General features: G+C 36.3%; 1 protein-coding gene across 6 annotated transcripts in view; it reads right to left on the reverse strand.

Annotated features, from left to right (window-relative positions):
• Window positions 1-5,563: 5,563 nt before the first annotated feature.
• LOC124353490 (potassium voltage-gated channel protein Shab-like) overlaps window positions 5,564-26,691 on the reverse strand; it is a 100,205-nt gene continuing 79,077 nt past the window's right edge. For 4 of the 6 annotated variants that reach the window (XM_046803340.1, XM_046803342.1, XM_046803338.1 and 1 more), the window contains 3 exons: window positions 18,775-18,928; window positions 13,336-13,877; window positions 5,564-7,840 (listed from right to left, as the gene is read on the reverse strand). In XM_046803340.1, the coding sequence (XP_046659296.1) occupies window positions 13,345-13,877; window positions 18,775-18,928 (687 nt within the window). In that variant the 3' untranslated portion in view covers window positions 5,564-7,840; window positions 13,336-13,344. Of the gene's footprint in view, window positions 7,841-13,335; window positions 13,878-18,774; window positions 18,929-26,393; window positions 26,568-26,691 lie in introns of those variants that run through there. The other 2 variants (XM_046803339.1, XR_006921602.1) reach the window with 2 other exon arrangements.

The following is a 26,691-nucleotide window of genomic DNA, read 5'->3' on the forward strand; positions in this document are numbered from 1 at the left end:
AGCATGTTAGCTTTGGAAATGTCCTTCAAAGTTGGAAAATGCAAGAATTGCAGTGTTTGAAAATTACCATTTATTTCCTCTGTTTGAGGAATCATGGCTATATCTCCTGTGCTTGTTGGAAATTCTTCAATAAACTGCTTTGAGGCTGTTCAAGTTGGCTTAAAAGCCATGAAGAAATTTGAGGGAGTTTCATTCTCCAGAATCAAGTTGTCTCAGTCTGATCAAGGTTTTCTTCTTTCAACAATGTCATATTCAATCAAAGTCAACAGTAAGAAGGTACTCGTAAACTCCCTCACACTCTTCAGAGAATAGCAGTTACCTCACAGAAATATGATGACCTGCAGAGGTATTTATGATATGAGGTGGCATCGTTTCCTCTGGCCCATGAAATTGGTATAAGGAAAACAAAAGTAAATGCTGAATAATTACCTTGCTACCATAAAAAAGTCTTGCAACCTAGCTTCTTTGTCAGACCTTATCAGAGAAGATAACAATAGCCTGGCATCTAGACTATATTGAGTAACTACAGGGTGGAGCGCGGTAATTTGCTTTTTTGCACTGCAGGCTGTGGCGGTACTGTTGGTCGAAGAGAGGGGAGAGTGGGCGTGGCTTATAGTGGCTGACGGGAGATTTGTATTCCTCCGCGTTCCAGTTGCCATCATGCAGTGGACACTAGATGAGAGGTCGTTTCGTGTTGAAGCGAATTTTTAAAATGCCCACTCGATCATTGCAGTGCAGCGTGCTTTTCGTTTAAGATTCGCTGTTCCCCCACGCGGACGTGTTTCTGTCGGCAATCAATTGTAAATTGGGTAACTGCATTCAGAACAGCAGGGAATGTGTCATGTGTATGAAGGGGAACTCAGAGAGTGATTACAACACCGGAAAACATCGATAGAGTTAGAGCAGCAACACTGCAATCTCCAAAACGCTCTGCTCGGAAGCAATCACTTGCTCTTAGCATTTAAAGACGTTCTCTCCACCGGATTCTTCATGATTAACTGAGATTTCACCCGTATAAAACGTGCGTGGTCTATCAATTGTCAGCACGGGATTATTTGACACGGCGTACTTCTTGTGAAGACATGCTTGCAACTATACCAATTGTGTTCTTTTATGATGAGGTACATTTTCACATCAGTGGGTGTGTCAACAAGCAAAACATGCGTTACTTGAGTGAAAAAAACCCCAGAGAAGTCCACCAGAGACCTCTGCATTCGGACTGCGTCGCTGTGTGGTGCGCCATATCACGAGTAGGCATCATTGGCCCTTACTTTTTTCAGGATAACCGTCGTGCCATAACTGTGAACTACGAACGGTACTTGACTATGACACAGGATTTTTTCAGCCGGCTCTTGAGGCAATGCAATTAGAGGATACATGGTTCCAACAGGATGGTGCCACTGCACACACAGCGAGGGTTACCATGAATTGTTTGAGGCAAATGTTTCCTGGACGGCTTATCTCTTTGAGGGGTGATGTGAACTGGCCGGCACGCTCACCAGACTTAGCCCCATGCAATTTTTTCCTTTGGGGTTACCTTAAGTCGAAGGTGTATATCAACCGTCCCAACACCTTGGAAGACCTAAGGAACAATATTGAGGATGAAATTGGCAGAATACCAGTCGACATGCTTGTTAGAGTTAATGAAAACCTCAGAAAACGTATGCAACAGTATGTGGATGCCGAAGGTCGACATTTGCCAGATACATTATTTAAAACCATGTAATTTAAAAGTTCCCTTACTGTTCAATATAATTAAAATAAAAAATAATGTTTTCTAAGATTCATAATTTTTTTATTTCATTTCCAAATCAGTAAATTACCGCGCTCCACCCTGTATTTAAAAACTATGTAAATTATTATTTTTGTCTTGTTATTTATGTACTAATGGTTTCATTTAAATGTAACTGTACCATTTAATGTTTTCCAAGATCCCTGTATAGTGCATAAAAAGGTGTAATTACCAAATCTGTACTTTTTCTCTATATTGGTAGTTAAAAATTATCATACACACGAAGCATATATATATATATATATATATATATATATATATTCTTGTACCCATATAATATATTTCATGTACTTTGACCAGCTGAGTCCTCATCAAGTGAATGAATTAGCAAATAATGTTCCAGTTCTTGTAAAACATAAATATAATTTTTTTCTTGCATTATAAAACAATATTTTACTAAAAATCGTGACTCCCTACAGAGCAAAAGTGAAAAATTTCAAGACGGAAGTCTACAAAATTGTTTAAAAACTTACTTTAACAAATCCATTAAATTAACTAATATGCTTCTGTTAACACTCCATCAGTCGCGCGGATTTCATAACGTGAGTAGTCGCGCGGAGTACAAATGTACTCCAATTACAATGTTTTTTTTAATGTACCAGTTTAGGCATAAAACCATATTTCATCATCATAATGGATTAAATAAGTATTTTGAAGAGTTTTTTTTAACAATAAATAACTTTATTTTGTAATGTTTAGATCTTGACAATTTTTTCTTATGTATTATGTATTTTTAAGCAAAGTATCATACTGAGGGCAAAGATATCATTAATATGTACACTAAAATAAAATATAACTGTTTTTAAAAATTAGGAAGTTATTGGCGTATCGATAGTAACTTGTATGTAACATACGAGTTATTTTCAATAAAAAACAAGAACAAATCAATAATAGAAGCACATTGCAAGTTCAAACTTTTTTGTTATACAAATAAAATTGAGATATAAAGTAATGCTACACATTTGCTTGTAATTAATTGTTTTATTTTAATTGCCACCACCACTTTTTATTTAAATTTTTCAGGTATATTAAAACACTTAACTATAACTAACTTACTATACACACTTAGGCCTAAAAAAGTGTATCATAATAACAGAGCTTTGTAAATTATGTTCAGTTTTGTGTTCTTTTATTCTTGGCACTGTACACACACACTTCTCAGGTGATCAGGATATACCCACTTATGGCACTTATTACACATTTTCCTTGTTGACTTGTTCCTGGCTCTGCCGCAGATGTAACATCGACCAAGCGTCCCTGCGGGTACTGCTGGTTGAGGCTGATTTTTATGTGCTCCGTCCCCATCAAGTTTCAATAGCAATCTTCCTTTGATTCTAATTTCTCTTGGGATCATTTCCTGGCTGATGCGGTGTTCAATCTGTGGTTTCATAAGTTCGAATGCCATAGTTTTTACAAATTCCATCCGACTAACAAAGTCCTGGTTTTGGTTATCTTTGTAAATGCAAAGAGCATTTACTCCCCCTACATTGAGAACATGGAAAAATAGGGTTAAGGGCCACCTTCGGGAGTTTCTTGCAGTGTCATACTGGCGACACATTTTATCAAGAACGTCTACACCATACTTGGTGTTATTATAAGTAGTAATGATAACTGGCTTCCTGTCGTCCCCTGTGGCTGGGTCAATGGCAGCATTGTAGTGCATTGTTGAAATAGCCAACACGGCCTTCTTCTTTTTAGGTACATACGAAACCAATGTACAATTCTTTTGGAATCCAAAGATACTACTTTTCAATTCCCTAGCTGCATCTGGTAAAAAGTTAGGAGGAACTTCACGTTTGTTTTTCCGTAAAGTTCCAACCATTGTAAGTCTTTTTTTCTTCGCGCAGCTTTATAGCAAGTGGTACAGAGGTAAACCAATTATCAAGTGTAACATTCCTGTTTGTTCCTGAAATTGGCTCTACTAACCTCAAAACTAAGTCTTGTGTGGAGTTACTAATGTTGAAAGGGCCATTTGGTTGCTTACGCACATACACCTCCAGGTTTGAAGCATAATAGTTAGTTGTAGATACAAGGGCAAAGATTTTCAGCCCGTATTTAGCAGGCTTACTTGGCATATAAACCCTAAAGGTACAATTACCTCTCAACGCCACCAGTTGCTCGTCAATAGTCAGATAATCAGTGGGTTTGTAGGATGTCTTGCAATTTGAAACAAACATTTCAAATATTTCCCGGAATGCAGCCAAATTGTCCAAGGACTTCCTTTGTTCTCTGCTATGCACATTATCGAATCTGAGGCAACGTAATAAAAATCTAAACCCGCTATTGCTCATAGTGAGATATACTGCTTCTACACCAGTCCCCATGGAGTTATCCCACATGTCGTCTATGTTTCTTCTTCCGGCTTTCAGAACACCAGCAATATATAATATCCCAGTCACAGCTCTTATTTCTCGATAATCTGTGGGCCTTGCATCTCTCGGCCTTTCAAATTTTGGTCTTACTTTTTCAATGTAGATATTTGTATAATCAACAATTTTTGTTATCATTTCATCAGTAATCATGCATTGAAGTGCCATTACAGGAGTTTGTGCGTTTCTGGTGTTACCTTGAGGTCCTGGTCGATGAAAAGTGGGTATTATGTTGTGTCTTGGAGTGCGTGATCTTTGAGGAGCTTGTGGGTACCATCTTGTTTCACGATCGTTACCCAAATAAAATTCAGGATTTACGAATGGGCATTGTAGACCTGCTACTAGAGCGATACCTGGTATATCTGGTTCTTCTTCCATCCCCACGTCCGGAACCTCAACACCACCAGCTGGTGGAGTGTCTGGAGGGTTGCCTTCTTCATCGATTTCATCAGATGTATTCTCGTCGAAATATTCCACGTTGTCCTCTTCTGATTCATCTGGATCTTGGACACCAAGTACACTTTCACTGTCATCCTCAGTTTCTCATAACCAACGTTGCAACTGCTCACGATCACGATCAGCCATTGTTAAATACTTTGTTTATTCGTCAAATAACATATTAGTATTGCAAATATAAATTATTTAGGATTAAAAAAAGAACCATTACACAGATCACCATTTGATAAATTTGGAACGTATTTAGTCGCGCGGAGTACAACTGTACTCCAACACTGCAGCGCTTGACAAAACAATATGTGAACAATAGACGCGCACCCCGAGACAGTTGCCTTCGCACTGGTGTACGGGTGAAGAGGTGGGGGGAAGGTATGTGGCCGCTGAAGGTCATCAGTGTTACCAACACTCGGGAAAATGCAAAACAAAACGTTTGGAGTACAACTGTACTCCGCGCGACTGATGGAGTGTTAATATATATGAACTAAATTTTGGGATTACATTCGCTCATAAAATCTAGCTTACCTCTGTAGTCAGGGACGATTTTTGAGAATTTATGGTAATAATACTGTCAGATTTCCAATTTTTTATTGCTTCTGTTCTTCCTTCAGCCTTAATAATTTTTTATGTATGAATGAGTATTCAGCTACTAATTATACACCAAATCAATTATTGGCTGAATACCTTTGGTTCCAAGTCAGGTAATGATTTTGCTCAGCTTTTGATTTTGTTTTGGTTGTTGTTGAATTGCTTTTTGTGTTAACTTAATTGTATCCGAACATTACATTTTGTTCTTTGACATTTTTGTTGAGTTAAAAGTCCTGTACGTGTCAGATGCTAAAAGATCGTCTTTGTTACGATATAAGAACTTTTTACCAGTAAGTAAACCAGAGGATATATTGATTGGGTGTTTTGTCGCAATTTTAAACAGGTTAAATGAGAGTACAACAACTTTGAAAAATGTTTATTGATTGCACCAATAATAACAGTAGGAAACTATCGTGACGCTGGCGGTTCCGCCTTCCTACAGTACAGATACAGTACAGTATACACAAGAAATATAATCATCTTAAACTTAATGAATCACAGGCCTGAATTAAAAACCTAGGGCGGCAGGCACATAACACACATATTGCTTGCGGCTGACTTCATACAATACGATACAAGATGGGGAACGTAACTCAGCAGGCAATGTCATGGTCGGAGAATGTCAAGGTCGTAGCCAGGAGAAAGGTTAGATTCCGTCTCCAGAAACAATAATGAACAAGCCATTTTACATGTTTTGATAAGTTACAAAGCTAGCATCCTAAATACTCAACAAGTAATAAAAGTAACAAAGATAATACTTTTTTGTGACTTGATTTTTCAAAAATCTATTAGTTAGTCTATTAATTGAACAATATTCTCTAATGCAAGAACGTTTTGGTTTGTTTTGTCCATTCATTGACATGGTTTCACCAATGACTCATTTTAGACAAAAGTTGCCAAGACTAACTCTGGTTGAGTCTTTGATTAGGCTTACTGATAACCTCAAGTTCAAATCTATGACCTCAACATCATGGCCGATCAATAGCTTGATTCAGTATTAAATCAGCTGCGATCTGTTTGTGATAGAGAATAATTAATTGGCTCTTGATTACTCAAATATGTTATTTAGCCAAGACTAATATAATAGTACAATGTAATGAATGAAAATGTACAACAAAATCTTTCAATAAAACAATTTCAATTATTTTCACATAACATCATTTAAAGGAGTAAGGAATTTTGAAACCTCCAGCCTGAAACTCCTGCTTGGCTATAGATGTGCAAGTGAGGTATCTCAGATAACCATGTTGGTCATTTTAGTCAATGTCACAGATAATGTTCCAACCAATGGAATATCAACAATATTTTATCTACAAAGGATAAAACAAGCTATGCCTAATTATATCAGAGGGGGGGGGGCAGCAAAGTTATAGGAATTATAAAGCAGGCCATATAAGTAAGTTGATACTGTTGGAATGTACAGTGTAATGTTTGTCATTTCCAATACAAGAAATATGTAAAGAAATTAGAAATCGAGAGTTGTATCAAAATTATTCAAGACTAGAAAAAAACAAAAGAATAAAATTAATTCAATATAATTTGTTTTTATGTTGTGAGTATAATAATTATAAATAACCTAAACACCTACTCAGAACTGAAATGCCTGGATATGAAGAAAACTAACGATTATATGATCGTCAATAATGATGAGTTTTTTGTTCAATACAAGAAATTTCAAGTATATTTATTACATTAGATTTGCAGTACTTCACCCTTATTTATAGAGGCTGCATCAGATTTATTAAAAAGGTAAACAAAACTAAAGCTAATTTAAGGTCATAACTGTAAAGACCAGGCAGTTTTGTGCCATACCCAGGACAGAAAAGAATGAATCATTAAAATTTATACAAATTTAGATTGAATAATCTTCAAAACAATTTATGGGACTAGAATTACACAATTATGATAACAACTTAAACTCGAATTCAATTAAAAACTTATAGTATTCCATAAAACGAAATACTGGTACTAAGAATAATTTAATATATACAATTTCACAACACTTGAAATATAAATAACCTACTTAATCATAACTTAAATTAACAATTACATAGTGAACACTAAGTTAACAGTATACATAGGCCTAATATTGGAAATATTTTGAACAATCCAATGAATACATACACTGGTTCCGATTCGGCCATTTGGTTAGCTTTAAGCACGATTAATTTCTTACTTGAGTCGTATGAAAAAAAATCAATGACAGTATTCCTTATGTGGTAAGTTGGAATGTGAAAGATCGTAACCATGACATCACCGATGTTAGAAAAGTTGCCCGCACTTTTTGAGCAACTTTTGAATCGACTACTTACATTTGTTCACCAATAGTTAGTGATCACCGCAGACTAGACGATGCTTCCAGCGTAATACAGCTATAGATACAGTATCTAGGTACGAAAATAAAAGTCAATTCTGTGGTGAACCAAGGGGGCCAGTGTTCAATATACACAGGTTTGTACAAGTCCACATCACTCACAGGTCAGTCAGTGGTGGAGACAAGTGGAATGATGAGAGTGGAAGTGAACCTTACGGTTGCGGTTATGTTTGCGGTCACGGTGACGGTCAATATCGACTTGGGGGCCGAGAGGTTGGCGATATGCTTGTGAAATGATGTGGCACTCTGCGGGCACCGCCCTCCCTGGTAACAAAACACATGTCTACAATTAATAAATTAAGAAAATATGATGCATGAAACTTTCTGCATCAGCTTGTGCTTGCTTTGTCAAGTTACAGTTTCTTTCTTAAGCCTATAATAATTTGGGGCAAGTTTTATGCAAGTGCGAAATATAAACTAAACCCTACATTTTATACTGATAACAACATTTTTGTGCCTTCACGGCAACCTCTTATGTTTATTTAAATCTAAAAATTGTATTGTGAGACAAGATTGCTTATATATATATATATATATATATATATATATATATATATATATATATATATATATATATATTCTCCCCTAGCATTATATAATGAATGTGTGATTACTCTAAGATGAAGAGCCAACATTTAAAGAAATATAAAATTGAAGTATTTTTGAGACTATTGTTTCATAAAATTTGAAAGATGATCATATTTTCCACAAGCGGGATTATTCTTTGAAGAGGTTCAAGTGTATAGAGAAGGTTAAAAAATCTGTTCTCTTAGTATTACAGTATATTCATATTTGTAAGTCTGGCTGATTCATTTTTGATTCTTGACTCAAGGCCACAGCTGATACATCTGTTATCGGGCTAAAACTCTCTTTCAAATCCCACTGTTAAGCAACAGAGTAGCAATGGGTTTTACACAGGTACAGAATTTTGTGTGTTTTTAGAAGAATAATTAATTTATTATGAATTGAGTCACAGGATGAAAGCTCTTGGGATTATACTAAAAATAGATTTCATACACCCTAAGGGATTCTCTCAAGATAATAAGGTATATCAGTTTCAATATTGAAATCAAATATGCTGTTTACATCAATTATTCCTTTCATTAGCCTCTGGATGATGTAGAATAAATTTTTGATAAATGTAAAATATAGGTCTCTGGATATATTTTACCCAGAGGAAGAAAGAGTTGGAACAGGTTTAATCTTTGCTGTTATATACCCTGCATAAAACAAAGATAGCCCTTAGTAAAAACATTATAACCTTAGACTAAAAAAGTTAAAATGCCAGCATCATCTACCTGTTTAAACAAAGCTGAGAATTTAAATTTAAAAAACCATCAATGAGGTTAATACATGGTTGGTTCATTTTAGAGAAACATTGGTTTTGTTTTACAGATATGGCTCATACTGACTTCTGAATTACCACTAATGAGTTGGTAGGGAGTTTGCTCGCAGGACAACCAAGGCTCAGCCATGACTATTGCTCCTAGAAACATTGACGTCTAAAATTGCTTCCAATGATTAGGTAGAGAGGTTGCTCGCAGGACATCTGAGGTCCAGCCATGGCTATTGTTCCTAGACACAATGACATCTAATTGCTTCCAATGATTAGGTAGAGAGTTTGCTCGCAGGACAACTGAGGTTCAGCCATGGCTATTGTTCCTAGGACACATTGACGTCTAAAATTGCTTCCAATGATTAGGTAGAGAGTTTGCTCGCAGGACAACTGAGGTTCAACCAGTTCCTAGACACAATGACATCTAATTGCTTCCAATGACTGGGTAGAGAGTTTAGCTCGCAGGACAACTGAGGTTCAGCCATGGCTATTGTTCCTAGACACAATGACATCTAATCGCTTCCAATGCCTGGGTAGAGAGTTTGCTCGCAGGACAACTGAGGTTCAGCCATGGCTATTGTTCCTAAACACAATGACATCTAATCGCTTCCAATGCCTGGGTAGAGAGTTTGCTCGCAGGACAACTGAGGTTCAGCCATGGCTATTGTTCCTAAACACAATGACATCTAATCGCTTCCAATGCCTGGGTAGAGAGTTTGCTCGCAGGACAACTGAGGTTCAGCCATGGCTATTGTTCCTAAACACAATGACATCTAATCGCTTCCAATGCCTGGGTAGAGAGTTTGCTCGCAGGACAACTGAGGTTCAGCCATGGCTATTGTTCCTAAACACAATGACATCTAATCGCTTCCAATGCCTGGGTAGAGAGTTTGCTCGCAGGACAACTGAGGTTCAGCCATGGCTATTGTTCCTAAACACAATGACATCTAATTGCTTCCAATGCCTGGGTAGAGAGTTTAGCTCGCAGGACAACTGAGGTTCAGCCATGGCTATTGTTCCTAGACACAATGACATCTAATCGCTTCCAATGCCTGGGTAGAGAGTTTGCTCGCAGGACAACTGAGGTTCAGTTCAACCAGTTCCTAGACACAATGACATCTAATTGCTTCCAATGACTGGGTAGAGAGTTAGCTCGCAGGACAACTGAGGTTCAGCCATGGCTATTGTTCCTAGACACAATGACATCTAATCGCTTCCAATGCCTGGGTAGAGAGTTTGCTCGCAGGACAACTGAGGTTCAGCCATGGCTATTGTTCCTAGACACAATGACATCTAATCGCTTCCAATGCCTGGGTTAGAGTTTGCTCGCAGGACAACTGAGGTTCAGCCATGGCTATTGTTCCTAAACACAATGACATCTAATTCGCTTCCAATGCCTGGGTAGAGAGTTTGCTCGCAGGACAACTGAGGTTCAGCCATGGCTATTGTTCCTAAACACAATGACATCTAATCGCTTCCAATGCCTGGGTAGAGAGTTTGCTCGCAGGACAACTGAGGTTCAGCCATGGCTATTGTTCCTAAACACAATGACATCTAATCGCTTCCAATGCCTGGGTAGAGAGTTTGCTCGCAGGACAACTGAGGTTCAGCCATGGCTATTGTTCCTAAACACAATGACATCTAATTGCTTCCAATGCCTGGGTAGAGAGTTTGCTCGCAGGACAACTGAGGTTCAGCCATGGCTATTGTTCCTAGACACAATGACATCTAATCGCTTCCAATGCCTGGGTAGAGAGTTTGCTCGCAGGACAACTGAGGTTCAGCCATGGCTATTGTTCCTAGACACAATGACATCTAATCGCTTCCAATGCCTGGGTAGAGAGTTTGCTCGCAGGACAACTGAGGTTCAGCCATGGCTATTGTTCCTAAACACAATGACATCTAATCGCTTCCAATGCCTGGGTAGAGAGTTTGCTCGCAGGACAACTGAGGTTCAGCCATGGCTATTGTTCCTAAACACAATGACATCTAATCGCTTCCAATGCCTGGGTAGAGAGTTTGCTCGCAGGACAACTGAGGTTCAGCCATGGCTATTGTTCCTAAACACAATGACATCTAATCGCTTCCAATGCCTGGGTAGAGAGTTTGCTCGCAGGACAACTGAGGTTCAGCCATGGCTATTGTTCCTAGACACAATGACATCTAATCGCTTCCAATGCCTGGGTAGAGAGTTTGCTCGCAGGACAACTGAGGTTCAGCCATGGCTATTGTTCCTAAACACAATGACATCTAATCGCTTCCAATGCCTGGGTAGAGAGTTTGCTCGCAGGACAACTGAGGTTCAGCCATGGCTATTGTTCCTAAACACAATGACATCTAATCGCTTCCAATGCCTGGGTAGAGAGTTTGCTCGCAGGACAACTGAGGTTCAGCCATGGCTATTGTTCCTAAACACAATGACATCTAATCGCTTCCAATGCCTGGGTAGAGAGTTTGCTCGCAGGACAACTGAGGTTCAGCCATGGCTATTGTTCCTAAACACAATGACATCTAATCGCTTCCAATGCCTGGGTAGAGAGTTTGCTCGCAGGACAACTGAGGTTCAGCCATGGCTATTGTTCCTAAACACAATGACATCTAATCGCTTCCAATGCCTGGGTAGAGAGTTTGCTCGCAGGACAACTGAGGTTCAGCCATGGCTATTGTTCCTAAACACAATGACATCTAATCGCTTTCAATGCCTGGGTAGAGAGTTTGCTCGCAGGACAACTGAGGTTCAGCCATGGCTATTGTTCCTAAACACAATGACATCTAATCGCTTCCAATGCCTGGGTAGAGAGTTTGCTCGCAGGACAACTGAGGTTCAGCCATGGCTATTGTTCCTAAACACAATGACATCTAATCGCTTCCAATGCCTGGGTAGAGAGTTTGCTCGCAGGACAACTGAGGTTCAGCCATGGCTATTGTTCCTAAACACAATGACATCTAATCGCTTTCAATGCCTGGGTAGAGAGTTTGCTCGCAGGACAACTGAGGTTCAGCCATGGCTATTGTTCCTAAACACAATGACATCTAATCGCTTCCAATGCCTGGGTAGAGAGTTTGCTCACAGGACAACTGAGGTTCAACCATGGCTATTGTTTCTAGACACAATGACTTCTAATTGCTTCAAATGATGTGGTAGAGAGTTTGCTTGCAGGCAAATCGTGGATTTTTCCTTAAGAAAGAAACTAATAGTTAGCTGCTGGTTTTTGTGGGTGTTAGAAAGGGAGCATAATAATTGATTAAAAATAAAAAAAATATCTTTTTTAAGAATTAACTTTTTTTAGTTGTTTTACGCTTATAACCAATAAAAAGAAACCAAATTAATAGTTTTATCAGTATCTGCCAACAAATAAGTACAGACTTAGGTGAAAAAAATGGCCATTTAAATATCTTTATCTCATTGGCTGGTACAGATACAACTATTATTTACACCAGCCAGGAAGATAAAGAGAGATAATGAACATTTTTTCAAAATAGTTGGGCTTTATCTCATTGGCTGGTACACATACAACTATTATTTACACCAGCCAGGATGATAAAGAGAGATAATGAACATTTATTCAAAATAGTTGGGCTTTATCTCATTGGCTGGTGCAGATACAACTATTATTTACACCAGCCAGGAAGATAGAGATAATGAACATTTTTTCAAAATAGTTGGGCTTTATCTCATTGGTTGGTGCAGATACAATTATTGCTTACATCAGCCAGGAAGATAAAGAGAGATAATCAGCATTTTTGTAAAGTAGTTGGACTTTATCTCATTACGTAATACTTAAGTTGAAGTTATCGATCTTGATACAGGTGATGAGGGAGGCCGTATTGTGTGATGTCAGTTCAGTTACCAAATTTATTTTTGTCTCAAAATTGCTTATAAATATATTGAGCTAAAAATACGATTTGGTAATTTTAATTCTATGATACCCTCCCATTTTAACCTTACCAAGACTACAGTAACTTCATAAATCTTTTAAGAACTCAGAGACACTTAAAGTTCTCGAGAGATTTTTCTCTTCTAATTTTATGAAAAACTACGTTGTATGGATACACAATGCAAATTAGCTCTCTGCTCCTGTACTACCATATCTTTGTTTAAATTTTATAATTGTAAATTTATTTAGGAATTTGTTACTAACTAATTAAGCACAATTTATTTTCAAGCTTTTATCAAATGGTATATATGAAGTCAGATGGAGAATCTGAGGCCGTGATAGTGACTGGAATCTATCCGTATCTCTGAAAAAACAGGTAAATATTTTGCAATCTGGCTTCTTACTTGTGTAACATAAGTAAATCAGATGTACAGTTTATGAAAAAGAAGTATATACTGCTTTACTTTACACTAATAGATTTGAAGAAAGCATAATTTTGTTTTTGACAAAATTTTGTTTTAAATGGCTTTGAAAAAGATACGAACCTTTGACTGCTATGAAGAGTGGAGGGGGTGGTGAGAGGTTGAGTCCCCATGGTGGAGAAGTAGTTTGGTCTCTTCAGTGGGCGAATGGTCCATAGGGGGTGGTGGTGGGCAGATGTAGAGTGGGGGAGGAGGGGAGGGGGCAGTTGACCCGAGGAGTTCCTGAAGTAAGGTCATCTCCTGTGGGTGTTGCTGGGAACTGGGAATCCCGACAAACTTGATAGGAAGGGCGTGGGGCTTTGCTGCGTTGGGTGATCTGAGTGGCCCGATCGCTCTCAGTGCTGGAGGACTTTTTCCAGGCGAGTAGTCCGAACCGCTCGCTCCCGAAGCGGTATCGGAAATCAACTTCTCCGTTTCAGGATCGTCCGTGATGGGCCGACCCTTGTGGTTGGCACACGTCGTCATGCCCCCCTCGTGCTTCTTCAGGATGGACTTGGAGCGTCTATGGGTCTCGGGGGTGGCGCAGGTCCTGGAGTCGATGGAGTCCACCGACAGCGACGACCGGCTCTCTCCGTTCCTACCTGAAACCAATTCGTAGGCAGGACCTAAGGACAGAGTTAGTACAGATGTGATGTGAGGTGGTAGCACAGTTATGAGAAGCGCTGGATTGTGGGGCATGCGGGGGTGCGACTTACAGCAATGTTATGAAAGTTCACTACTCATTCACTTTATCCTCTCAAGATCAGTCACGAAAGATTATATTATTAGTAGTCTGTCAGACTGAAAGTAAATCACTAGAAAGGAACATGCAGTATTCTGTCTCTCGTAAAGTTTAAAATGTCACTCTATAATCCAAAGGGTGCCATACGAGAAATTTATATTTGGTTAAATGGACTTCCCACAACTCTCGCAATGTAAAATAAGTTAGGAATATTTTATAATTTTATGGATCAAATACTAATTTAAAAACAATCCGTAAAGTTCCTGTACAATAGGTAATGTTACTAATAGGTGTTGTTAGGATTGATGTTGGAGCTAGCAGTCTGACATATTAGGACCCCTATTCCCAGAATAGGTTAGTTGAAAATAACTACAACTACTGAAAAGATTACAGAAACTAAATCCACTCTATTAATTTCTTAATGTTATATTATAAAACTTAGATATGCCCTAACAACCAGTATAAATGAATTTGTATTATTAATATTATTTGTATGATAATTTATAAATAAGCTACACTAGTGCATTTTATTTATCCCTTTAAGATAGAACAAATAAATATTTTAGACATGGTAATTATATGGGAAAGTGCTCTGTAGTGTGTGGATTAGCATTAATACACAGTATTACAAACATTCTGCTTATTAATTGTTTCACTGATTAAAAATGTTGTATAAGATCAAACTTGTACATTGGTTAGAGTTTGTATATTGTATATTGTATTGTATATTGGTTAGAGTTTGGGTTTAGGGTCTGAAGTTCACGACTGATGGACGTGTGCACTGTTCTCAGGAAATTCTCTCGTGGCAGTGTTGCAATATATAGATTTTCATCCAAATTTACAAAATGAATTGTTTTTGCTCAACCTAAACTAGTAGATTGTTGAGTCTCTTAATTTCTACATACAATAAGCAACACTTATCTTGGAAGGGATAAATCTATTATGCAATAGCAAAAATCTCAGGTTAGCGATTATTTTCAAAAGAATTTTATTCAACTAATATGCATTGAAAAGAAGATCTTTACATTTTAATTCAAAATATAACATTCCAAATTTCGAGACGGCCCTTTTTTCGACAGAATAAAGATAAAGATTTATTTTGTAAAAGCTGTTAGATAAAGTTTTTGTGGTGCTTTACTCCATGACAAATTTTGGTTTTTACTCTAAAATGGTTTTATACCACTATTAAAGGAGTCAATCAGGTGGAAATAAAGAGGTTAATCCTGTGTACTGCTGAGAAATGTGGTGTAAAGTGATTGCTATATGATGAATGATCGGAAATTATACACGATGTGCAACAAAACAGCTGGATTAATATAATGTATGTACATGAGCGTAAATGGGATGGCATGGAATGATTTAAATGATTAGTTGGGAACTTGAAAAAACAATTAGCATTGTATAAGCACACATCCTAGTTAAATCTATACAGGAGTTTCCTGAGAGAGAAATCTATACAGAAATTTCCTGAGAGAGAAATCTATACAGGAGTTTCCTGAGAGAGAAATCTGTACAGGAATTTCCTGAGAGAAGTCTACATAGGACTTTCCTGAGAGAAATCTCTACAGAAATTTCCTGAGAGAGAAATCTATACAGGAGTTTCCTGAGAGAGAAATCTGTACAGGAATTTCCTGAGAGCGAAATCTATACAGGAGTTTCCTGAGAGAGAAATCTATACAGGAGTTTCCTGAGAGAGAAATCTGTACAGGAATTTCCTGAGAGAAGTCTATATAGGAGTTTCCTGAGAGAAATCTCTACAGAAATTTCCTAAGAGAGAAATATATACAGGAGTTTCCTGAGAGAGAAATCTGTACAGGAATTTCCTGAAAGAAGTCTATATAGGAGTTTCCTGAGAGAAATCTCTACAGAAATTTCCTAAGAGAGAAATCTATACAGGAGTTTCCTGAGAGAGAAATCTGTACAGGAATTTCCTGAGAGAAGTCTACATAGGAGTTTCCTGAGAGAAATCTCTACAGAAATTTCCTGAGAGAGAAATCTATACAGGAGTTTCCTGAGAGAGAAATCTGTACAGGAATTTCCTGAGAGAAGTCTACACAGGAGTTTCCTGAGAGAGATCTCTACAGGAATTTCCTGAGAGAAGTCTATACATGAGTTTCCTGAGAGAGAAATCTGTACAGGAATTTCCTGAGAGAAGTCTATATAGGAGTTTCCTGAGAGAGAAATCTGTACAGGAATTTCCTGAGAGAAGTCTATATAGGAGTTTCCTGAGAGAGAGATCTCTACAGGAATTTCCTGAGAGAAATCTATACAGGAGTTTCCTGAGAGAGAAATCTGTACAGGAATTTCCTGAGAGAAGTCTACACAGGAGTTTCCTGAGAGAGATCTCTACAGGAATTTCCTGAGAGAAGTCTATACAGGAGTTTCCTGAGAGAGAAATCTGTACAGGAATTTCCTGAGAGAAGTCTACATAGGAGTTTCCTGAGAGAGATCTCTACAGGAATTTCCTGAGAGATATCTATACAGGAGTTTCCTGAGAGAGAAATCTGTACAGGAATTTCCTGAGAGAAGTCTACACAGGAGTTTCCTGAGAGAGATCTCTACAGGAATTTCCTGAGAGAAGTCTATACAGGAGTTTCCTGAGAGAGAAATCTGTACAGGAATTTCCTGAGAGAAGTCTATATAGGAGTTTCCTGAGAGAGAAATCTGTACAGGAATTTCCTGAGAGAAGTCTATATAGGAGTTTCCTGAGAGAGATCTCTACAGGAATTTCCTGAGAGAAGTCTATATAGGAGTTTCCTGAGAGAGAAATCTGTACAGGAATTTCCTGAGAGAGAAGTCTATACAGGAGTTTCCTGAGAGAGAAATCTGTACAGGAATTTCCTGAGAGAAGTCTATATAGGAGTTTCCTGAGAGAGAAATCTGTACAGGAATTTCCTGAGAGAAGTCTATATAGGAGTTTCCTGAGAGAGATCTCTACAGGAATTTCCTGAGAGAGAAATCTATACAGGAGTTTCCTGAGAGAGAAATCTGTACAGGAATTTCCTGAGAGAAGTCTACACAGGAGTTTCCTGAGAGAGATCTCTACAGGAATTTCCTGAGAGAAGTCTATACAGGAGTTTCCTGAGAGAGAAATCTGTACAGGAATTTCCTGAGAGAAGTCTACATAGGAGTTTCCTGAGAGAGATCTCTACAGGAATTTCCTGAGAGAAGTCTATACATGAGTTTCCTGAGAGAGAAATCTGTACAGGAATTTCCTGAGAGAAGTCTACACAGGAGTTTCCTGAGAGAGATCTCTACAGGAATTTCCTGAGAGAAACCTATACAGGAGTTTCCTGAGAGAGAAATCTGTACAGGAATTTCCTGAGAGAAGTCTACACAGGAGTTTCCTGAGAGAGATCTCTACAGGAATTTCCTGAGAGAAGTCTATACAGGAGTTTCCTGAGAGAGAAATCTGTACAGGAATTTCCTGAGAGAAGTCTATATAGGAGTTTCCTGAGAGAGATCTCTACAGGAATTTCCTGAGAGAAATCTATACAGGAGTTTCCTGAGAGAGAAATCTGTACAGGAATTTCCTGAGAGAAGTATACACAGGAGTTTCCTGAGAGAGATCTCTACAGGAATTTCCTGAGAGAAGTCTATACAGGAGTTTCCTGAGAGAGAAATCTGTACAGGAATTTCCTGAGAGAAGTCTACATAGGAGTTTCCTGAGAGAAATCTCTACAGAAATTTCCTGAGAGAAATCTCTACAGAAATTTCCTGAGAGAGAAATCTATACAGGAGTTTCCTGAGAGAGAAATCTGTACAGGAATTTCCTGAGAGAAGTCTATATAGGAGTTTCCTGAGAGAAATCTCTACAGAAATTTCCTAAGAGAGAAATCTATACAGGAGTTTCCTGAGAGAGAAATCTGTACAGGAATTTCCTGAGAGAAGTCTATATAGGAGTTTCCTGAGAGAAATCTCTACAGAAATTTCCTAAGAGAGAAATCTATACAGGAGTTTCCTGAGAGAGAAATCTGTACAGAAATTTCCTGAGAGAAGTCTACATAGGAGTTTCCTGAGAGAAATATCTACAGAAAATTTCCTGAGAGAGAAATCTATACAGGAGTTTCCTGAGAGAGAAATCTGTACAGGAATTTCCTGAGAGAAGTCTACATAGGAGTTTCCTGAGAGAGATCTCTACAGAAATTTCCTGAGAGAGAAATCTATACAGGAATTTCCTGAGAGAGAAATCTGTACAAGAGTTTCCTGAGAGAGAAACTGATCATCAGCCATGATGGATTTAAGTGGAGGTCGAATGGGAGGGTATAAAAATAAAATGATACAGTTTATAAAAACAGACCATTAGATAACTAAATAAAGTTATATCAGAATCAGACAACGAGATAAATAGACTGAAAGCCACCATTTTCAGCCAAATTGCCTGTCTTCATCTTGTTGGCTGAGGCTGACTAACCTTTTACTTGTGTGATTGGTTGGAGTGTATACAGTTATAAAAATGAAAAACAACGTGGTTTATTTTTCACGTTATCACATGTGAAAAATAAATAGATATTTTTAACTCTTTTGAAACCCTCCTATTTTAACCTCTATAAAACTAGCATCGCTGACAACCTATTTTTGATTGGAAAAAACTTTGTGTATGTATTAAAAAAATAAGTAGTGTTCCTATACAATGTAATTTGGTTTTCAGCTCCCAAAGGAAATGTTTTTGTCATGTTTATAAATGACTGAGTATTTACTTTTTTACAAAGTTTGGAAATGCTAGTCAGATATATTTACTGTACACGTCTCAAATACACAGATAGTTGCCTAGGCAGTACCTGGCTTGCCGAGTGCTTGAAGCCCAAAAAGATGTTGGTTGATAATTCTCGTGGCTGTGGCAATTGACTTGGTGGGCATGAACGAAGGCCTTCGTCGCTTGATTGTCTCCAGACTCTCCTGCGATTCTCGTCCTATCGATTCTCCCAGCTTTGGCTGAAACGGAACCATTTATCTTGTACATACTTTTGAATTATTAGCTTACTATAATAACTTATGTACAGTTTTCTTCATATGTGAAATATTTTTTTTATCTGTATTATACCATGCAGAACAGGCAACATATAATGTTTGGAAGAGAGTAAAGGGATCATTAGAAGCTTTCTGCTCCTTTCTTAATTGAAAGCTAATTAAAACGGAAGAATATTATTTCATATATTTATAATTATATTTATTAATCTGTTTTACCAGTATTTAACTGGTGTTCTACTGTTTATTAAAAAAAAAATACTTAAGAAATACCCAACTAAATAAAAATGAATAAATCAAATGGTTATTTTAGATGCTGATTACTTAACTAAATCAGCAACTTTCAAAAGAACTATTTTGAATAACACTGAATCAATGAAAGAAATGTAAGAAAGTTGTTATAGGTCATATAACTTGAACTGTAGGTAGTTTCCTGTTCATTCTTATTTCTTTCTTCTTATTTACTATACTTTGTTTCATGTTTTGTTTGTGTTTTGTTAATTATATAACATTGTAATATTTTTAATTGTATAATATTTTAATGTTTTAATTGTATAATATTTTAATGTTTTTAACTTTCTAGATAGGTGCTAATATTATAGGTTATAGTTTTATTTACAATTTTACAGTCCATTTTAAATAGTTTGTAATAGGGATTGATCAGGATGTTGTTTAGTACCTAAGTTTATTCCGTTGTATCATTTATGAAATTGTATTATTTATTATGTATGAAGATAGGTGGAAGAGAGAAATTCTTGGCAACTTTTGGTAAAAATGTTTATATGTTGGATTAAAAATATTGCCTCCAGACTATACCACTTAGGTGTATATTTGACTTTGCTGATGCATTTTTGTAAGATGGCAATAAACATATATTTATTTATGACTTTATTATTATAAGGGCAAGACGAAACCTTCTTAAAATTGCCTCATTGTCTGCTTGTCTGTCAATGTGATAACTCTGGAGAGAAGGATCCTAGGTACTGGAAACTTGGTACATAGGTTCTTCTTTTTGGTCCAAGAAAGAACGCTACTGAATTCAATGGGGTCAAAAGGGGGGCAAAGTATCAAGTAAATATCAAATATCAATTATGGCTAACAATGATCTCAATGAGAAACACAAAATAAATAATCAGTGTGTAATGTAAAGTTAACCATATGCCATTTTTCAGTAACTCACCAATACATGTAATAAATTTAAATTTTTGAATTAGTTGGTTTAGTATGAAGATGGCACCTTATAACATAACCTCAATATCATTGTGTGTGTCGGATCTGTTGGTTACTTTGTTGTATCTCTTTGTTTATATAAACTAACAGCAACATTTTAATACTATTACCGTAATTCTGTGTATTGGCTGTTCTGCGTTTTGTCAATGCTATGAAAAATATATACTGTGTTTGAAATACAACATATGATTCATATAACTTAAACATCCAATCAGTGTAAATCCTATTTAGAATTATACTAAAATGAATTATTTATAGAGAGAATAAATACAAACTCACACACCACAAGTAACGTAAGCTTACAATGCACACAGCTCTAATGCTAAAACTACAATAATTCTATTATAACACAGGGAAATGTGCTTCGCATAAATACCTCTAAATCTAAAACAATTTAATTGCTCAATATTGGCAAATAAATTTTGCCCAGTCTAAAACTTTAATGGAAGGCTAAATCTATAATGAAGGTCCAAATAAATGAGTACATATTGAAGCAAAGGTTTTCTGTAAGAAATGGACATAAAAACAACTTTTTGAAGGTACTAAATGTCTTTCGGTATACAGGGTGTAAATTAAGTCCTGATACGCCTGGATAATATACATATTGAGATATTGATGTAAAATCTTCACCATACCTATTAAAATACTTTTATAACTTTTTGAAGAATAAAAAATATTCTCCCCTCTTTCAAAAAAGGGGGTGGAGTCAATTTAAATGTTCAAATTGCAACCCCTATCTTGTGACATGTCATTTGAAAGATAAATTCAAAAGAAACACAATGACAGGAACAAAACATCTCTACAACAATCCTAGCAAAAGTTAAGGGCAAACAATCCCTTACATTGTAATGCGACTTAGAAAAAGACACCTCTTACCAAAACTATGCACACCAGAAACATTACATACATGTAAGGGAAGAAACATTACATAAAGGGATAAGCTGGGCCCCTCAAAGTCTTACTAAAAGATATTACACAATATGCATTGTGTTGATATGCGCAAGACAGTGGCATTGTGACTACAGATTATTATTTCTTTTGTGTTATTTGCCCATAACTGCAACAATTGTTGTAGAGATGTTTTGTTTATGTCACTGTGTTTCTTTTAAATTTACCTTTCAAATGACATGTCACAAGATAGGGGTTAAATTTTGAAAATTCAAAAAGACCCCCTCTACCCCCTTTTGAAAAAGGGGGATGAAATATTTCTAGCCTCCAAAAAGTCCAAAAAAGTATTTCAATAGGTATGATGAAAATATTACATCAATATCTCAATTCGTTTAGAATATATCCAGTGGTGTATTAGGGCTTAATTTACACCCTGTATAATAATGCATTACCAGTAGTTGTAAGAAAGAGCAAAATAGTCTTTGGGTTACCTACTCAAACAATTGATTTTCTTTCTTAAATAAGTTGGTTTATTGGAAATATATAATCATTAAATGATTTCAACCACCAAATCCTCTCCAAATGTTAGGATGTATTTTGTTGTTAGTGTTACATATTTGTGTGCAATTTTATTTATAAGGGAGCAAGCTATGTCGGTTTGCAACATTTTCTCTCCAAACCAGCATAGTTTCATGAGAACTCATTCGACTACTCATTTTAGTAGTATCTGGTCCTGTGGTTATACAATGAGGTCATAATCTTTACATCTAAGATATTTTTACAAGCTCTTTATCATCTCTTTAGTGGGAACATTCTGGCTATTGGATTTCTATTGAACCACATCCAGTATCTGATCAGGAAGCACATTTAGCATAGGCTTGGTCGTGTCTCTCATAGTTTTGTCAATAATTCAAGAGTGTTGCAATAGTCACAATTCAGAAACTTTGTGTTTATTGTTGTTTATTAATATTCCTTCTGAATTGCAATATTGAATCTCACGTTAATTATCTTTATGATATCTTCTCAATCACTGGAGTTGCAGACTATTTAGTAACTATCCACTCTACTACTAGCCATCAATAGACCTTTAATATGGATACAACCGCCCAGTGGCGTAAATAGGAAATTATTTAGAAGAGTGGGGGGAGTGACACTCTGGGTGGTTTAGGAGGAATAAAATATCCTCCAAAAATAGGGGCTCAGGAATCTTCCACAGGGAAATTGTTGAGCTTTAAAACCTCATCAATGTGTTCTTAAACATTCAAAAAAATACTTAATACAATCTTTCAAAATTTTAGGGGGAGGGCTTAGCTCTTGCAATTTCTTATACACGCCCTTGCAACCGCCTCCTTATTGCAGTTACATTTCCTAGTAAAAATAATCCCAATTTATTTAAGAGATTTATGAAAGTAGGATCAATAAATTCAAAAGTAAGTATATTGAACAGGATCTTGGTGTTCAGATAATGCCAGCCGATCTCTGGTATCTAAGTAGTGGTGTTTTGAAAACAAGGAGTCACTCCTTAGGAATGAACATAGTCTTTTTATAAGTGGATCCCTGAACAAAGACTCATGAATGAGGTCTTTGGTTGCCAGTCACTGATGTAGCAGTTGAGGCCCAGAATAGTGAACTGCTATTGTGGATGAATTGTAAGTTTCTGGAGCCAATCAGAGTTGATTTGTGAAAGAAGTTTCAATTTCTAGTCCATTTAAATTCTCTATAGATAGCATGATCATTAGCAGAAAATAATAGTTGTGCAGTTTATCTTCTTTTTGGAAGATTGGTTCATTTGCCTCCTCAGCATAAGTGGCACAGTATTACTGGCACACCAACACTGGCAACATAAACAGTTTAAAATGTTAAAAAACCCCTTGACAGGTTTTGTAAAGGAACAAACTAAATGTAAAGCTATGGATATTTTTTCTTACTCTTGGCTCGTTTGAAGACACTTGATATTGACTATTCAACTGTTCCATCCTTTTGGACCTAAGGGATGTTTTAGATTCTTAATTCTTTGAGAGTTCTGTTAGTTTTTTTATGTCAAAAATTCTGAGTAAGAGGATCAGGTGTAAAATTTTTAGTGTTGTGTGTGTTTTAGTGTGTAATATATGTTGGAAACAAATCAAATAGTACAGAATTATTGACTACTTATCTATTTAGTCATCTTCTTATTGTGTTTATTTATCTCTTATAGTGATAATGACTATCTTCTAATAAGTGATATTGTCTACTTGTCACTTCTGAATACAGAATTATTGGTACAATATACAAATACAGAACTTAGATCTTCAAAACTTCAAGTATCGAATGCCATCCATCTGATTTGGTCCTAGGATTCCAAACAATAGTTTATACTTCGAATCCAACTATTTAAAAATAGGGAAGCAGAAGTTGAAAGCGGATTGGATCCCTAAAAACACACTACCTTAGGGCATCCAAAAGCTTAGGTGGGATTTACAACTCGTTTATATATTTTACAATGGAAACAGTGTTTGAATTATGTTGAAAAATAATGCATCTATCAAAATTTATGAAACATTGAACTAATTCAATCTTATACCAGACCACTCAAATAGGCAGAGGAGAAAAACGCAACACTAGAAGTTAAATGTCTAGTAAGCACACTAAACTAAACACAAATATGAGATCACAGAATAGTTACACACTATATGTGGACTGTTAATTAGTTTATGTTAAAATTCCCCACATTTATGTTGTTAACCCACTCCTGTGAAAACTCAAAACAGTAGAATTTAGTAGCATTAACAGCACCTCTACATTATAATAACTAAACCACAAAACACTCTAAGAACTACAGACACTGACAATCATGTATAAACTAAATCTGAGCTAAAAAACACAACAACCTAGATTAATCTGAACATTATTCTAATACATACTTAATACTTACTGTTAAACTACTTTGCTAGTCATTAAATAAAAATTATAACACCACTCAGAGGATTGTCTAAACACTATTAAAAATATAAGAAAATAGTTTACATTGAAATAAAAATGCTCATACCGAATCATACAAGGCTTTCCGCTCCTTACTCTGGTTCTTGATCTTTTTCTTGATTCTACTGTTTACAATAATCAATCTTTTAGAATTAAACTTTTGTGTCATTATTTTTACTTTTATGTATTGAAAATCCACAGTTTAATTTCTTCTTCTTTGTACTTATTTTGTAATGGAGCCTGAACCGTGTTTTATTATTATTTTTAATGAATTTACAGTGGCATGCGATTCGATTCGAAGTGAACTATATAAATATTTCATCCTTAAATAGTCCACAAATTACGGTGTGTAATTATAAATTTAAAATTACATTACTAAATTAATTGTGAACAATTACATTGTTATACATTATTATTATAATGTAATTAATTATAAGGCACAATTTAATCTTTTAAACACCACCACTTTTGAGAGTCTAATCTCTTTTGCAGCACTGAGCACAGCCAGCTGGTTTGACATAATTAAGGGCTGCTTTGTATGTCGAAGTAATTAACAAACGAAACTTAATTACAAACATTTCTGATGGAATTGAAAGAGTCATAAATATCTCAAGCAACCACAGGATTTTTCATAGCCTCTTCATAGATAGTTTTGTCAGTCTATCCGTGAGGCTTTTTTCTTTATTACTTTTTTGTAGCTTAGGCCAACAAGCTGATGAAACCCCTCATTGTACTTAGTAATATAAAGATCCTCAAACTCAACATTCGTAGTTAGTGATGTGACACTCCACAACAGTCATCCTCAGCAGTAAACTAGGCATATTGATCAACCATTTTACCCCAACATCTCAACATTTGTAGTTAGTGATGTGACACTCCACAACAGTCATCCTCAGCAGTAAACTAGGCCTATTGATCAACCATTTTACCCCAACATCTCAACATTCGTAGTTAGTGATGTGACACCACTCCACAACAGTCATCCTCAGCAGTAAACTAGGCCTATTGATCAACCATTTTACCCCAACATCTCAACATTCGTAGTTAGTGATGTGACACTCCACAACAGTCATCCTCAGCAGTAAACTAGGCATATTGATCAACCATTTTACCCCAACATCTCAACATTCGTAGTTAGTGATGTGACACTCCACAACAGTCATCCTCAGCAGTAAACTAGGCCTATTGATCAACCATTTTACCCCAACATCTCAACATTTGTAGTTAGTGATGTGACACTCCACAACAGTCATCCTCAGCAGTAAACTAGGCCTATTGATCAACCATTTTACCCCAACATCTCAACATTCGTAGTTAGTGATGTGACACTCCTGGACATCCATCAGGCTGCCCAGGTGTAAATAATACGGTAATTATTGCTGAACACTGTCTAGGTTCAATTGTAAGATATAAACCGTCCAGAAGTGAACCCTCCTGGTGTTCTTTGTACTTCAGTGACCAGAGTTTTGAAGATAAATATTGTGGTGTTAATGCTTAATTTAGACTCCTTATAGGTATCTTGTACTGATCAGGATATGAGATTTTATTTTTTTAATTAGCCTATTTTTTATATAGCTTATACCATATTTGCCACTTGGTCAACGTTTTAAGGTAGGTTCAAGCCCATTTCCATTGAAAGAGCAAACTACACCACAAAAGCCTCTATTGTCGACTCAATAGGCAGAGGGGGAAATGGTTTTTTTTTCTATAGCAATAATATTTTAAGTTGCTAACATCTTCAATACTGAGAGAGCAGGTATATGAACTTTCCATTGGTAACAAGAGAATTGATTTAAAATTTAACTCACTCAGAAATTATTGACCTATAGACGCAGGAAAAAAAGGGCTTGGTGGATTGTCAGTTTCAAAATTTGACAAGGCACTTAAGTTAATACCAACCGGCTGATGTTAGGTTAGATGGTGGATTTAGACCATCGGGCTGAGCAACACGTGTTTGGTATAGTAATCAGCTGCTTTAAATTACACAAAAATACTCTAATAAGCTTAACACTGGAACTTTGGAAGCCTCAGGTATACTATAGTACCAGAGTACTATAATTTTCAAATCTACAAAAGGCTGATCCAGAGCTTTAGACTAATACCAAATATGTATATAGAATAATAGTTTTAGATATATTTCTTAGAAAATAGAATCTCTGTACAAACATTTATAAATTCTTTTATATATTGGACCAAATACGTTGATTAGCTGCTCCTACTTTTAATTAGCTGGATATTTTCTCTACAAATATGTTTTGTACCGCATGCCACTGATAATATTTATACAAATTCAGATAGACTATTTACTACTAACTGATAATTGACTAGTTTTCCATCACCAAGTGCTTTTGAGTACCTGAGGGTCTGTTATGAAAATTTGCATAGAACTTTAGTATAAGAGATGAGTACACAAGTTTATGTTATTTGTGTAGCAACATATCAGTCATAAGTCAATCCTGTTATATCCATCCAGGTGAGTGATAATAGCCTTTAAACGGAATTCTTGAATTTCAAGCGAAGATCCAAGAACCTGAAAGACAATAACAAATAGTGTGTTGATAATACTTGCTATTATATCATTGAAAGAGTTTACTATAAAAGTTCTAAAAAAATCATAAAAAGTTTGGTAATGTACAATGATAAATGAAACTGCA

The sequence above is a fragment of the Homalodisca vitripennis genome, chromosome 2, assembly GCF_021130785.1.
Source record: "Homalodisca vitripennis isolate AUS2020 chromosome 2, UT_GWSS_2.1, whole genome shotgun sequence".
Classification (NCBI taxonomy): Eukaryota; Metazoa; Arthropoda; class Insecta; order Hemiptera; family Cicadellidae; genus Homalodisca; species Homalodisca vitripennis.